This window comes from Gavialis gangeticus, unplaced genomic scaffold (assembly GCF_001723915.1).
Source record: "Gavialis gangeticus isolate Ggan-Ray unplaced genomic scaffold, GavGan_comp1, whole genome shotgun sequence".
Lineage (NCBI taxonomy): Eukaryota > Metazoa > Chordata > Crocodylia > Gavialidae > Gavialis > Gavialis gangeticus.
Window position 1 is genome coordinate 23459850 of NW_017728992.1, and position 15779 is coordinate 23475628.

Genomic DNA, 15779 nt, shown 5'->3' on the forward strand with positions numbered 1-15779 from the left:
CCACCCTCTGGGCGCGCCCCTGAAGCCAGTTTGCCACCCATGTGACTTTGCATTCGTCAATGCCACGGTCCCTCAGCTTGCCCACCAGAATTGGGTGGGACGCTGTGTCAAAGGCCTTCTGGAAGTCCAAGAAGATGACATCGACTTCCTCCTTCACATCTAAGCTCTTTGTTACCTGGTCATAGAAAGAGACCAGGTTAGTCAGGCAGGATCGGCCTTGCACGAACCCATGCTGGTTACCCCTCAACATCACTTCCCCTGCAGGGCTCTCACTCCCTTGATAATTTTTTCAAAGACCTTCCCCAGGATAGAAGTGAGGCTGACTGGCCTGTAGTTGCCAGGCTCTTCCTTCCTCCCCTTCTTGAAAATAGGGACCACATTGGCCCTTTTCCAGTCCTCAGGGAGTGGGCCCTAGCACCAGGAGTCCTCAAACAGGCATGCCAATGGCTCCACTATGACGCTTACACTGGTATAAGCTAAAGTGTACCTTTAAACAGGGTTTTACTGGTATAACCACTAGTACAGACACTGTTATTATAGTATTCAAGAGCTTTATTTGGTTTACATTATATAACTTGGCAAGGGGTTTCAGGTGAACAAAAAGCAGCCATTATTTTATTTGTTTGGGTGACCATATTTTTATGAATATGAAATTTGCTGTCTCTCCCAGTTGAGCAGAAATTTTCAAAGAACTTAGCCTCTTGGTGCCTCACTAAGATCACTAGTTAAAAAATGGGGAGCTACTTCCCTATATCCCAAGGTAAATATGACGCAATAGAAAAGATTATGAGTTAAGCAGCTATTCTGGTAATATGCAGTTATCATAGATGAAGCTCTCATAGTTGATGCTCTTCAATTGCTGATTGTTTAGTTTTCCATATCTGAACAATTGACAGCAATCTACAGCCTGGTGACAGCGGCAGCATATTTCCACTTGTTAAAAAAAATCCCCGTGGAACGTATTGGGGACCAAACCAAAAAGAGAGTTTCTGTAGGTATGTAATAGAAATAACTGTGGACATGCATCAAATTTAATGTAAGTTTCTTCTTTTCTATAGTATCTTTTAACCAGCCTATGGAGGTTTTCTGTAAGATTGGTACAATTCTTAAGTTCCATGGGAATTCTTTAAAAAGAACTGTAAAAAGTATATTTATTTCCTATGAAATGCTGTAGACCCTCTCATAAGCACCTCAATGTGATAACTTCATGGACACACTGACTCATAAGGTAGAAGCTCACTCCAGCAGAAACTTCAGTGATGCCTTAAGTTACCTTCCAAGCTCCTGCTCTTAAAGATATTTTGGGGGCAACAGGTTTGCCTGAGACGCACTAAATGATTTTTTTAAAATCCCATCTCCGCAGGCTTTTCTTTTCCCTAACTGTTCCTTTTTTGTAAATTTCCAAATGAGTTTCCTTCTTTGGAGGGTAACTGATCTAATGCACAAGGGGGAAGCAGTAGACATGTTATATTTGGACATCAGTAGTCTCTGGCAGGCTCTCTGCAAATAGGGAATGTCGGGGTTTCCCATTTATGAAGGCCACTTGGGATCTCTAGGACTTTTTTTTTATAGTGAAATATGATCTAGAGGAAATTACATTGAAGTAGATGTGCCAACTGGTTGAAAACTGCCTGTGCAGAGTGGTTCCATGCCAAACAAGGAGAGCATTTTAAGTGAGATCCTAGAGCAGTCTCTGCTAGGCCAACTCTAGTCAATATTTTCATGGTTGCCTTGAGATATGGGAGAGGTATTTGCAGATGATGCTAAGCTGGGAGAGGTTGCCAGCATTTAGGAAGATGATCAGAATTGAAAGTGATTTTTGACAAATCTGAACCATAGTATGAAGTTAACACAGTAACATGCCGAAAGACAAGTGCAAAGTGCTGCCCTTGGGAAAGAAAAATTGAATGTGTAAGTACAATACAAGGAATAACTGGCTAGGGCAGCAGCATGACAGATGGAAGTCAGGTGGCTACTATAACTGAACAAAAACACCTAAGTCAGCAATGTGTGATGTTGCAGAACCACGGTTTTTAAGAGCTGTCATATGTAAGGGACAGGAGGTAAATGTTTCTGTACTCTATGGTGGTGATGGCACTGTAGCTTGACCATTGTGCTTAGGTTTATGTCCCGTCCCCACCCCCCCACCACCAGCACTTCAAGAAAAGAATAAGCAAACTGAGGAGATGTTGCCTGAGCCAGAGCTAGGCTTTATTACTTTTGGGGACTTTAAGGAGTCAGGACTTCCCTACTGTCCTACACCAACAGGAGAGTCCAGAGGGAGCTCAAAGGGTGAGAGGGCTAGAAAAATTAACTTGATGGATGCATTGGGTTTACTTATAGACTTATTTATAACATTATTATATAGAAGAGTGTCCCCAGTTGCTCTGTATGTCCCCAGTGGGGTAAGATAGGAAGTAATCAGTTTAATTTGCAGCAAAGATTATTTAGATTAGAGATTGGGAAAAGTTTCCCAGTTGTGAGGAGGTTTAAACAGTAATAGTCTGTTTTAAGGAGGTTGTGAATTTCATTCTTTGGAGGTTTTTAAGAACAAGTGAAACTAACATCAGTCAGGGATGCTCTAGGTATATTTGTTTTTTGTCTCTACCTAGGCGATTGGACTAAATGATTTCTTGAAATCCTTTCCTGTCTTACACTTCCATGTTTTTATAAATTCTTTACCACAGGTGCAAAATCATAGGCACTGAGCTGCTTTGTATCGCCCTCTTGTTGAAACCTATTTCTTTCTTCCACTCCATCCAATTATGTAGCCTCATTGTGAATCTTATGCTTTATGTCTTCCCAACAGTCATTGGTTCTCTGATTCCTTTTAGCCTTTTAACTCTTCAGAGAGTAGCAGTGAGAACCTGAAGCAGGCAGATGTCTCTTGGGGTAAGTTGCAGAACTTAAGATGATAGGGATGAGGGACAGCAGCACCTGTCTCACTCCCACAGTTCCCAGGCTTGAGCTTTTGCCATTCCCCCATGTGCCCTCTCCTCCCATCATTCCTTCCCATTGTGTCCTGTACCCTCTTGGCCTCAGACTACTTCATTTAATTCCCCCATGGCTTCCAAATGGATTTAGGTGCTTTCCATATCAGTCTAACAAGTTCCTGAGTTCTTATCTGTTCCAGTACCTGCTGCTCCCAAACCATGAACTCTCCTACCATTCCACTTTCTCCAATGCCTTCTTTCTCCATCTACTGAAACTTCTGTGCACACATCCCCATGACATTCTTTGATCTGAAGCAAGACCTGTACTATAGGCTAAAACCTATATTAGCTTTACATAGTTTAACATATGTACATAAAGTAGCATAAACATAAGAAAAGAGACCCGATAAAAATGGCATCACCTTGTTTCCACATACAAGAGAGGGTAGATTCAGTTTTATCTATCACTATCATTGAGCAAAATAAGTATTTACTTGGGTTTTTTATTATTATTAGTCTTACATGTACTGGCTTTACAGGCTGAGGAATATCTATGTTTCTACTTTATCTCATGCTTTTACAGAACTGCTAACTGGATTCCTATAATAAAAAAACTTTATTGTGACTGAATTAGTGGCTGTGGATTGGTAGCTGTAGAACAAATCCCATTTGGTTGTCAGAATTCAAAGTGAGCTTCCCAGACTGGCTTATTTTTTAATGAACTTACAGTTGTAAATCAAACAGATTTGATAGGGAACTCTTCATAACAATATGGACTATAAACATAAAACTCAAGGATGCTTCTTCCTTTTATCAGAACAAGGCTTTAAATGGGCTTTTAGGATAGGAACAGAAGTTACATATAAACTTGTTTAAGTGATCAGAAATTGGTTTAAATGTGTAACAGAACAGAAGTTCAGTGCACATAAACCAGTTTCAAAATGCCTGAAACTGATTTAAGATAAACCTGGTTGAATGCAGTTTCAGACTTAACTGATTTGGGTCAAACCAGTTTATGAAACTTCTGTCCCAGACCCCTTCCTAGTTTAAGTTAAATCAGAGTCCCCCAGCATGCTTTGTAGCCCTGGGTTGGTCTGTGCTGTCTGTTCCAGAGAGCAGGCCTGGCCCTTCTCCTCTGCTCCCTACCCAGAGCAGTGAGGGCTGGCTCACTGGCTGGCTTACTGCCCCCCCTAGGCAAAACCCAGCTGGGTTTTGAGGCCAGGGAGGGGGATTAAACTTACCTTCCCCCAAGTACAGAGCTGCCCTGCCCTGCTAAAAACTTATTGCTAGCTGTGACTGTGAACTACAAATCCCAGAGGCACCTGGAAGCAGAAAGAGGAAGTGACGAGCTACCCTAAGAGTTCTGTTGCCCTGATTTTGGATGCCAAATCCCAGAGGCCTCAGGGGCAGCAGGAAGAGTAAGCAAATGCACAGCCCAGGCTGCATTTATAAATTCTTCAGTTTATAGTTTTTCAGTGAAATAACTGTTCTTGTTCAAGCCTTTATGAGTTCAGTGCCACTACCTCCCCCACCCAGGCAGAGCATGGGCTGGGACCTGGCCATGCCCCCTCCACTCCAGCAGTGAGGGGGGTAAAGTCTTGGAGGGCTAAGGCAGTGGCTGGCAGTCATGCTCTAGCAGCTTCTGGCTTGAGCCACTGCAGGCATGTGGCTGCATTTCCTGATTCAAAAGTGAATGTGTGTTCATCTGTTTATCTGTTCAATCTCTGCAGCTTAGACTAACCTGCAAAGACTGAATCAATTCAGACTTGGGCTTTTTGACTGTCTGTACTTAGCCTTAATGCAGAAGAAAAGGTGAGGTTCTTGATTTGTATAGTCCCATGTTTAAAGATGTCATACTTTGGGTGAAGCACAAGTTGGACTCCCACCCTCCCAGAGTACAGAGCTTTTACCTCCTTAATGCTGTTTCCAGATCATCTCCCCCCTCCCTCAATCACTACCACCCTCAACTCATAAATTAATTGGGAAACAAAACAAAAACAAGCAAAAGAAAATAACAAAAAACAACCCTTTGAAATAACATTCGTAATGGAATAACAGAATTCATCTACATGCTTTCCTCCCCCTCCCTGTATCAGTGTTTACAGCTCTGCTGTTGTCAAAGAACTTCTTAGATGTTTTTTATGACTGTTAAGAATTTTTTTTTTACAGCAACAAACAATCTTTAGACACTGAGCAAGGCTATAATAAAAAATGTCTTGCACAAAAGTATTGGTAATCAAAAGGAGTAAGTGTAGGGCTGCCTTGTAAATTCTGACTTTTAAGGTCATCAAAATGTAAATATGTATTCCATAGCATTAAACAAAAGTTAATTGGGAAAAAAAGAGTTTCTGTAAAACAGGCAGTTATCTAGTTGGAGAGAATATGTTGAAAATTGTTGTGCATGTAATAAATTGCCCTTTTGGAATTGTATTTATTGATGCCACGCTGTCATTAAATCTTCTGTCTTAGCATGACTTAAACTCTGTAGGCTAGCACTGAGTAAATATTGGAGAGTAGAAGTTGTTGTGGGTTTAGATGATTCTTTGGTAAGTCCTTCCCCACAATTCTGCAGAGTGGAGGATGGATGGTCACTCACAATGAGTGTTTTGCTAGAGATTTACAAAAAACTACAAGTCTTGGTTCCAAAATGATACTTTTTACTAAACCAACTAGAAAATGGCAAGAAAGTTATCCTTTTCCGCAAGCTTTTGGGATCAAAGTCCCTTTATCAGGCTCTGGGAAAAGTGTAGGTTGTACAAGATGGTAAAAAGTCCCGATATGTAGGATATAAACTTTTTTACACAGTGAGTGCTGAAGATGGAAGGCTGTCCCTCTGGGTCCATGACAGTGTCTTTGTGAGCTGTGCTAAGTAGCTCTTTGATGTTTTGATCAGGTAGAATTACTTCCCTGAAGGTGTCAGAGGGCAGGCAGGGAGGTAAAAAAACTTTCTTGTTGTTCTGCAAAGAAGTTTAAAATCCAAAATTTAAACTCTAGAGAAAGCTTTCCCACGTTTTTATGGGCAAAATTCGCCTGAACTCACCTCCTTTTTTCTTCTGCCTTATGGGTATGCAATGAACAGCCAGCTTGCAATACTGTTATAAAATATGTTGTTAAGCTGCTGAAAGAATTTCAGTCCTGTAGAAAATTACTTTATGGGCTCAGTTGCCCAATAATGCCCTCTTGGCTCTTACCTCGGAGTGAGATCATGATGCCACAATCTCATTCTGGGGGTGTTGGTGTATTATGTGGAGACTTTGGTGCTAGAAGAAGGAACTTAATTATGTGGACAGGCTTTCAAAGGTTTCACACACTCCCAGTGATTTCAGCAGGGGTTTAACATGATCAGCATCTCTGACCTTTTTCCTTAGGTGCCTACAAATGAAACTTGACACCTAACTTACATGTACAAGTGTGACACTTCTGGCAACAAGTTTAAGAGGAGGAGTGGTTCCTGAGGTATTACAAGTGCTTCTTAGATTATTTAAAGTCTTCCAAGGTTTAAGAAGTTTGTCTTCAGAATGTATTGATAGTAGGGATGTAAATACCACTTTAAAAAATATCAGTTTAATCTATTGTAATTACAACAGTTAAATGATTAATAAGTATGGCGACCACTGTCCTGGCCCATGTAGGGCTGCTCTGGCCCAGCCTGTGGGGTGCCCCTGCCCAGCACCAGCACTTCCAGTGCCCCAAAATTGCATCAGGGACTCAGTGGCTCCACAGGGCCATGCCTCATAACAAAATGGGGAAGCAGGTGGGTCCTAGCCCAGGTCTGGGCATGGACCGGGCAGGCAAGGCACACTGTAGAGGTGCAGAAGCCCTGGGATCCAAGCTATGACTGCAAAATCAGGCAGGCAGGGGAGGGCATGCTGAGCCCCAGGCCATCGCCTGCACTGCCCCACCCTGCTATGGAGGAGGGGGCTGCACCCACACGCGTGGAGCAGAATGAGGAGCTGGGGGCCAAAGGATTGACAAGTCCCACCAGGCAGGCAGCACTGCCCAGGAAGCCATGGGTGGCAGCAGCCAGCAAGGGGCTTTGCCAGCCCACTGCAACAACCGGCACAGGGCTACACAAGGCCAGCTGCAGCAGAGCAGGAAGGAAGGGGAGGGGTGACCAGCACCTAATAGGCTCTGTGGACCCCGGTGCAGATGTGGCAGGTTAGGGCGTTAAGTCTGTGTTGTGATAGGGTTGCTCATCGTCTTATGTAGAGTTTAGATTATGAATTTGTATAGGATGGTTTGCATGAGGAAGATCGTGCCTCAGGGTTGAACTAGATGACCTCTGGAAGTCGCTTCCAGACCTACTTTTCTATGACTTTTAAGTTCTCAGGGTGACCATGGAAGTGGCAGCTCCCTGTTCCCCATCTATAGGCACCACTTCATAGTTTGGCAACAGGCAGCTGGACAGCTTCCCAGCTGCCCTTTCCCCACACAGTGCTGCAGGTGTGCTTTTTAAAACTCCCTGGGCATTTGGCCCCACATAGTGGGGAGAGGCTCCCTAGATTCTGGCTTCTGGTGACCAGGGAGGTTTAAAAAGTTCCCTGACAGTTTCCCTGCCAAGGACTTTAAACACAATGTCTGATAGCATTAGCAGGGCTGCCAAGAATCAGAGGCAGGGTTTAATGTCCCACAACACTGAGGACTCAAACCGGTCCTAATGCTGTCCAGAGCTGGAGCCAAAAATCAGCTGATTGTCAGCCCTCTGGACCTGTGGGCACTGCTCTTCCAACTCATTGGTGCTGGGGGTTTATGATCCAAGGCTGCCCCTGCACTGGCAAGTAATAACAGTGTGATTGGGATCTGATCCCTGATCCCAACAATTACATGCCCTGCCATACACGATATGTAGCATAGTAGGAGGCACAATTGTTGGGACTGTAGATCAGATGCCATCATTCCTTTAAATGCATATGTGCTAGGGCCCTAAGAGGTACACAACTCACTTGGCAATGAGGAACTATTGCATTTGTGTGCACAAACATGTTCACTTTTTTACTCATTAAACAAGTGTGTGTTATTGCCATATGAGGCAGAGTGTACTATTCTTTGCAACATCTGTTTTGAAAAATAGCTTCCATAACTGAACCTGCAAATGGTATTGTGATAAATGCTTCTGAAGGAGGGAATGAATTGAGAGCACAATTTCTATCCTGCAATATTAGTAGATGGGACAAAGCCTGGTAGAAAAATAAAGGCTCATCTGTGTTTCAGAAGAAATAAACTAACTGCTATTGATTGCTGTAAATTAACACAAATGGGGCAACAGCAACATGAAAAGCCCACTTCTCTCTCTGATTTTAAATCTCTTGCACTTCAGTGTTAGTGTTGCTTGTAGTAAGAGTAGATGACAAGAACTGAGAGAATTGACTTTTCTTTTGTTTCCTTCCACTAACTTTCCCTGTAATGAAAATAGTATTGCTGACTTTTTGTGTAAAAACCTTCAGTTTCCCTTTCTTGTGTGCAACACTTATGCACAAACACAGCAGGAACAGAAACGTGTCTTTTTGGTTGAGTTGGTGTTGGGGGGGTCGCAGTGCATAGTTAAGTTGCCATCAAAAATGGCAGAAGGTTTCTGCCACACAGTAATTTAGCAGTGAACAAAAAAGGTGTTTATTGCTATCAAAATCCTAGTGAGAAGAGCAATGGCAAAGCCCCCCAAATTGCAATGATTTACGTTCATGTTTATCTTCCTACCCTGTGGGCATGTCTACATGTGCGCCTTAATGCACATTAGCCTATTTTAATGTGCATTAACTAAATAACACATTTTAAGTGACACTTTAATGAACATTAAAGAGATTAATGCTCATTAAGCATCACTTAAAAACCAAGTGTGAAGGCTACTCCAACGCACTGTAATTACACTGTGTTGGAGCAGACTCAATTAATGAACAAGCTTTAGTTCAAGCTGCCATGTTCAAGCTGCCATGTTGAAGCATGCAGATGCTGATGCATGAGACGCTGTGGTGCTTTAATTAGAGTGGCTGTTGAAGCTGTTCTATTTAAAGAGCTGCCTCCCTCCCCCCAGAGCATGTGTAAAGTGCCCTATGCTCTTTAGTTAATATGCATTAAGACAAGCTAATGCACATTTTCCTAGTACATCACAGCTACTAGATTTAATGTGTATTAACTAAAGTACATTAATGCTTGTGTAGATGTGCCCATGGGTAGAAACAGATGTTGCCTGACAGACGGCGGCACAAATGATGAGGAAATAGACATCCCTCCCTTTTTACACCACATTAAGTGTTGCGACAAAGGGTAGTATAAAATAGTGGTGCTTTATTTCTTTGGATATCTATTTGCTCTGAAGCAGGAGAGTGAAGGCAACGCAGAGCTGCCTGCACTCTCTGGCCACCCTGGGCTCTGGGGCTTGAGTGGCCTGATCCCGTTGATGTGAGCAATAACGCTGAGTCCAGGTAGGCTGTTTTGGATAAGGACAAATATTTACAAAGTGTCTGGAGATTCATGCCCAAAGTTAGGTCAAAAACATTAGTTTACAACACCATAAGAGCCCATACTTCATCCAAGGTTCTTCTTAGTGAAATTTTTCATATGTTGCAGTCTAGTCTGAGGATATTGGCAGGCATCTTTGGCACCAGATTCAGTTACATCAGTGTAAATTAGACCATACTGTGGCCCCTGAAGAAATGTCCCCATGCTATGCTGAAAGCCAGAGAGCTCTGTATAAGACAGGTTTGTTCTGCTACAGGATATGGCTTCTGCTGATGGCATTTGTTCACTGCTTTTCTGTGCTTTGGTGTTTTCCAGATTCTGACCTGAGTATGCGGACACTCAGCACACCCAGTCCAGCATTAATATGTCCACAGAATTCACAAGGCTGCCATAATGGCAGAGGATCTTCCACCTCCTCATCCTCAGTCACTGGGGAGACAGTTGCTATGGTCCATTCACCTCCTCCAACTCGCCTTACTCATCCTCTCATCCGGCTGGCATCCAAGCATCAGAAGGAACAAGCTAACATAGATCGGCTCCCAGACCAGTCCATGATCCACATTTTCTCTTTCCTGCCAACCAATCAGTTGTGCCGCTGTGCCCGGGTGTGTCGCCGCTGGTATAACCTGGCTTGGGATCCACGGCTTTGGAGGACTATTCGCCTGACAGGCGAGACAATCAATGTAGATAGGGCTCTTAAAGTGCTAACCCGGAGGCTTTGTCAGGACACGCCAAATGTATGTCTCATGTTGGAAACAGTAATTGTTAGTGGCTGCAGGCGGCTCACAGACAGGGGACTCTATACCATAGCTCAATGCTGTCCAGAACTGAGGAGGTTAGAGGTGTCAGGCTGTTATAACATCTCCAACGAAGCAGTCTTTGATGTGGTGTCACTGTGTCCAAACCTGGAGCACCTGGATGTGTCAGGTAACAACATAACTAAAGAAAAAATAATGTAACCTGGGTTGAGGGATTCCAGCCTGTGTATATGTGGATGTGACAGAGAGAATGCAGAGAGCTAAAGCACATAACTTGGCCCAGGTAACTGCCCAGAAGCAAAGAGCTTCTCTTTTTCCCTTATCTTCCTAGGCACTAATCGTCCAAGGCACTTTCTCGCTCCTCAGTGCATCACTGCATAGGGTGTAGTGGGCATCTTTGTACTTAAGGAACTCCAAACTCTCCATCAGTAACAGGATGTTTATCAGTAACATGATGTTTTCCTATCTTTTGAAATGTGTTCTCCTATGCTAAATCTGTAGATTTATGCCCTGGTATATGTATAAATGCTGCATAGGTCATACACAAGCCACATGAGACATTAAAAGTCTCCCCAGTCTGTACCTCTGCCTCATCGTTTTAACTTCCTCTAAAAACTCAGCAGTGGCAAAAATTAAACACAAAATCAGTTTTGGCACAAAAGATTGAATAAGACGTAAGCAGCTGGTTTCTTATTGTCTCTTTCAGTTGGAGGAAGAATGTTTACAGGAGAGTTCATTTTAAGAAGTGCAAAGTATTAAACGTATACACTTCACTGCAAAGATCCCTGAAGAGAAGAATCTAAAATATTGATGTAGAGGAGGCAAAAAGCTGCAGGCTAGGATTTACCTGTGATTAAATATCATGTAACATTTGGAATATATTTCCACTCTATTTATTCTCTTGTAATACTCCGTTAGCCAGCACTTATCACTTGTAACACTTTAAGGCCAAGTCCAACTGAAAATGTTCTGTTCAGTCTAAATAAATGCTAGGGTTTCCCTTGTTTCTACCAGGTTAATGAAAAGGGCCCTTGACAGTCTGTCTCTACCAAGTGCACTTAATGGAAAAGTTTGCATAAGGGCCCCTGCAAAACTATAACTAGAAATGTGAAGTGCTGCTTGTTTTTTTTCCCTTTGATTTCAGCAGTACCCTGCTGAGCTGAAGTCCTAAGCTTACTATTCTACTGCATGTCAACCAGAAAATACAAGCAACCAGAAACAGAAACGAAAAAAGTGTTATTTCATTATCCACACTGAGTCATCTGTAAGAAGTAAAAACAGGTTCTTATGTGGGACATGAATCCATTAAGTCCTGTGTATTTCAGCTTGGACTAACTTCAGTGGAAATTTAAAGGCTTCCAGTCCTCATTCAGTGCAGAATCAAGGCAATTGGTTTCAACTGAATTTTAACTGGCTTGCACAGAAAAATCTTTAACTTAATTTAAGCCAGTGAAGTCACATCAGTGAGTTGTCAATCAGGTTTGAAGGATCTTTTAGTCAAGTCTTGACTTCAGGATTTGGCCTGCACATCGTATGTGTTGAAAAATGAACAAGATTTTAAAATTGGTTCAATACAACCTAGTGTCATGTTTATTTTTTAATAGTAACTTCTTACACAATTAGTACAAAACTAGTCAAAGGTAAATGAAAATTAAAGCAGAAAGAAAAGAAAACTTGAGTCTTTTCAGGTGTGAGGGGTACACTTTCACTCAGTATTAAAATAGATGGAGTGCTGTAAATACCAAGAGCTACGTTTACATTCTCTGACCTCCAAAGAGGTGAGATTGTCAAAGAATCAAAAAGAGTCTCATTCTACATTAGTGTAAGAACTGGAGAGAAGACTGATATAATCTGGTCTGTTCTCTCCCTCTTTAGTTTCTTCAGTCTGAAAGTGAAATAACTTCTTTGTCCTCCATAGAATTACATTAACGCAAAAGACAAATTCATGGGTTTGCCTAAAAATAAGTCTAGGAAGAGTTTTAATAATTATTTCTAGTAACATGGGTAAGAGTATTTTTAGCTCCAATTTCTGGCCAGACTTAAGTACTTCAGGAGGCGGTGCTGGCTTCTGCCCTGGGGGTCTTTAAGAGGAGGCTAGATGTACACCTTGCTGGGGTCGTTTGACCCCAGTACTCTTTCCTGCTATGGCAGGGGGTTGGACTCGATAATCTGCTCAGGTCCCTTCTGACCCTAGAAACTATGAAACTGTACAAGTTAAATAAAGATACACATCATTAACAAATCTTGATTTTTATCTTAACAGTCTCTAAAGATCACATCAGGAGGGGGCATTCTATTACTGCATGTTCATTTTTAATTGCATCATTTGCTTATTGTTGAAGGTGCATCAAAAAAATGAAAGCACCCATACAATACATGTAAAGGTTTACATTAATTTGGCACATTGCAAGAATTTTAAAACCCCTGCTACTTGTGGCTTCGGTTATTCTCACAGATGACAAAAGAATGATATCAGGTTGCTTGAAAGCTCAAAGGATTCCAGTAATAATCCATTTGATGTGATTTCCATACATGTCAAACTTTTGACATAGATGAGAAGAACCAGCATGAGCCTGAAGTCTGTGGGATCCACAATTTTGTGGCACTTTATTAAAATCATGAGTTGGAAATACTGACCTTGTAGAAAGCCTGGTCAGATCATGCAAGCATCCTTGCTTCTCCTGGGAAAGCTAGCTACAAGAGTCCTTTAACCAGTCAATGAGTTTTATTCTGTTGGTTCAATTTCATTGAAAACTCCAGCTTTGAGTTTGAGCAGAGCTAATATTACACCAGTTAGAAAAGAAGGGAAAAGGATTGCCGTCCAGAAGCATGTGTCAACTGAACTGATGTAACTGTTTGGTCCGTTTGTTCCCAGCCCCACATAAGTAGCCCTAAACTCCTCGACTTTTCAATTTAAATAAAACATTTAAAGTTAGAGAAGTATGGCTGCACTTCCTTCCATATGAAAGAGACAGAGAAAAAACTTATGTCAGCTCAGTGATATGTGGTGTATCTACCAAAAGGAGTGAGGATGTGGACAGACAAAAAACAGGTATAATTGTTTTGTCTGTCCACATCCTCAGTCCTTTTGGCAGATACACCACATATCATACAACCTAGCGAAGGGAGATTTATGGGTGAAGATTTTAGAAGCTGAAGTTTTGTCCAGTTATCTACACTGCCAAAAAGTTCTATGAGGAGTCCTGGTCCAAAACCTTTCCATTCTCCCAGTGGTAGAATGAATTGTATGTGCAGTCCTATGCTAAGATCAAACGTCTCTTGATTTAGTAAACTGAGAGCAGAGATTAAAATACTAGAATTTCTAGCTCTAATATTGACTCCCACTGGAATTTTGGGAGTTTCCAATCATAATTCCCAGCTAACTGCTAAGTCTTAAAAAGACACAAAACAGCCTGAGAGCATTAGGTGTCCATCTCCTCTATGTGCAAGGGCAGAATAGGGGGTGCCTATAGACATGTGGGGAGACTGCTCTGATGCCCTGTAATTACAGTGTGTTGGAACAGACTCAATTAATCAAATCTGCTGGAGCATGCTAATTAGCATGCCTCCAGCAGCCTCCGCATCTCATGCATCAAAATTTTGAATTGCAGGGGTGCTGATACACAAGACAGTACAGGTGGTTAAATTAGAGCCGCTTTTGGAACTGCTCTAATTAAAGCACTCCTCTCCCCCCTACCTCCTCCCCCTCCCCTCCCTCCCACACACTCCTAGCAGGTGTATAAATGCCCACAGAGTCCTTATAACTCCTTTTTGGGCACTAAAGCTTGGGTTTGGGGCCTGGGTTCTGCAGTTTCTGTCCTTACAGTTGCATGTTATTATTTGTAAAATGTTCTTTCCCTCTATTGCTGCGTGAAAGACCCAAACAAGGTAGAGAAGTGGAATTGGACAGCACAATATGAAGCCAGTTTCCCTTTCCCCCCAGTATTGTCTAAAGAACCAGTAATCGTCTTCATACAAGAAAGAAGTTAAAGTGTTTTTGATAAACTGGCAACTTAACCATGAAGTTCTACATGTCCATAGCATGCAATAGTGTACATTTAGTTTCTTTGGTTTCAGTTACCCTTTAATGTAACATGCATGGATATAATGTCATAATTAGAAACTCCCCCTCCTCCCCTCCTGCCACCCTGCTCCCCATAGGGCATATGGGTAAAGTTGGAAATGCACATTTTTCTGAACTGACTTCATCCTGAAAGTGGCCTTGATGCAAATACCCTGTGACTTTAAATCCAGACCTTAAGCTTGTCTATGTTTCAAAGTTCAGGAGAATTCAGCTCTGGGTGTTTGAATCCACTTGCAGTTTAATAATAAAGCTAGTTTTTACCTAGGATATTTTGAAAGTGCTTTGATAACAATATCCTTCCCTTTTCTAACTATAATTTTTACCTCCTCTTCACTGTGAGCCTGTGGTTCACTAAAGGCTACTGGGAAGTTTGCCAGTGTGTGTAATGATGATCTTTGAGTAACTGTATTGTTCAGATAATTTGCACACTGTGCTCTACTTGCTGGCATGTGCTTAGGGAGTGGAATATATCCAAACAAACCAAATGTTACCTGATAGGGCCAGAAATCACCTCAGATGATTATGATGACATGATGGTTAATGAATGGGTAGCCCTGCCCTCTGCTGAAGAGAATGTCTGCTCATGTCCTGTGTATTTCTACAGAGCTGCACCAACCCTGAAATGTTTGGAGCATAAGGTATGTGCAGTGCAGATCCCCTTGTCACACATCAAAACCAGTGTAGTCCTTTCATTAGTTTCCATCTCTCTTTCCATCTCTTTTCTTGCAAGTGAGATAAGTCCTTCCCCTCTTTGTCCTAAGGACAGGTAGCTCCCTACTAATACCTGGGTCATCAGGTATCTACTGCAACGTCTCTGAGGAGGCCATTCCAGAAAAGGTCTTGACTGTGGAAGTGCTAGAGTGGGTAACCAGGTTTTTTCGGGAGATGGAGAAGGAAAGTATGGTTAGGCTATTCAGGTGACCTGTCAGAGACCTGAGGAAGCCTAAAGCATGAAAACAGTAGCTCTGCTAGCTCAGCTCCTGTCATCTCTTTAAGCAATGTCATCACCACCTCATTCCTGTCCATAATCCAGACATCTTCTCCCTCCTGGATAGTTTTCCTCCATTTTCTTGGGTGTTTTGATTTCTGGTTGGAGGGGGGGTGTCTTTGCAAATAGAGTAAGATGTGATCTCTGCCCTGAAGACCATACACTCAGAATAGGAATAGCACTATTTGTAGGTCTATATAAAAAGCATTTAGATATGAAATCTTAGCTTCTGGCCAGCCCCTGTACAGAAGAGAGAGGGCACAGTCTTAGCAAAAATGTAGCCTAAAATAATGAGACTACTCATATTCAGGTGGTAGAGGCAGTTAGAGCAGAAAGGAGTGAGCATAAATGTGTCTTTGCAACTGAAGATGAGGCTTATAATTTATTGCCAGAACTCAGAATAGAATTGCTTGTCCTGAATGTCTTTAGACTGATTCAGGAACGTGCGCTTTATTACTTTCCTGTATGGGCTTAGTCTTTGGGACTTTGTAGAATTTACACACATTTAAGTCCTATTGACTTCAAAGGCACTTAAGTGGGTCCTTAAAGATAGGCACATG

At 42.2% G+C, this 15779-nt stretch overlaps 1 protein-coding gene across 3 annotated transcripts in view; it reads left to right on the forward strand.

Moving 5' to 3' along the window:
- Positions 1–15779, forward strand: part of FBXL7 (F-box and leucine rich repeat protein 7) — a 454956-nt gene that overhangs the window by 427345 nt on the left and 11832 nt on the right. For all 3 annotated transcript variants that reach the window (XM_019521317.1, XM_019521327.1, XM_019521336.1), the window contains one exon: positions 9705–10316. In XM_019521317.1, the coding sequence (XP_019376862.1) occupies positions 9705–10316 (612 nt within the window). The remainder of the gene's footprint in view (positions 1–9704; positions 10317–15779) is intronic.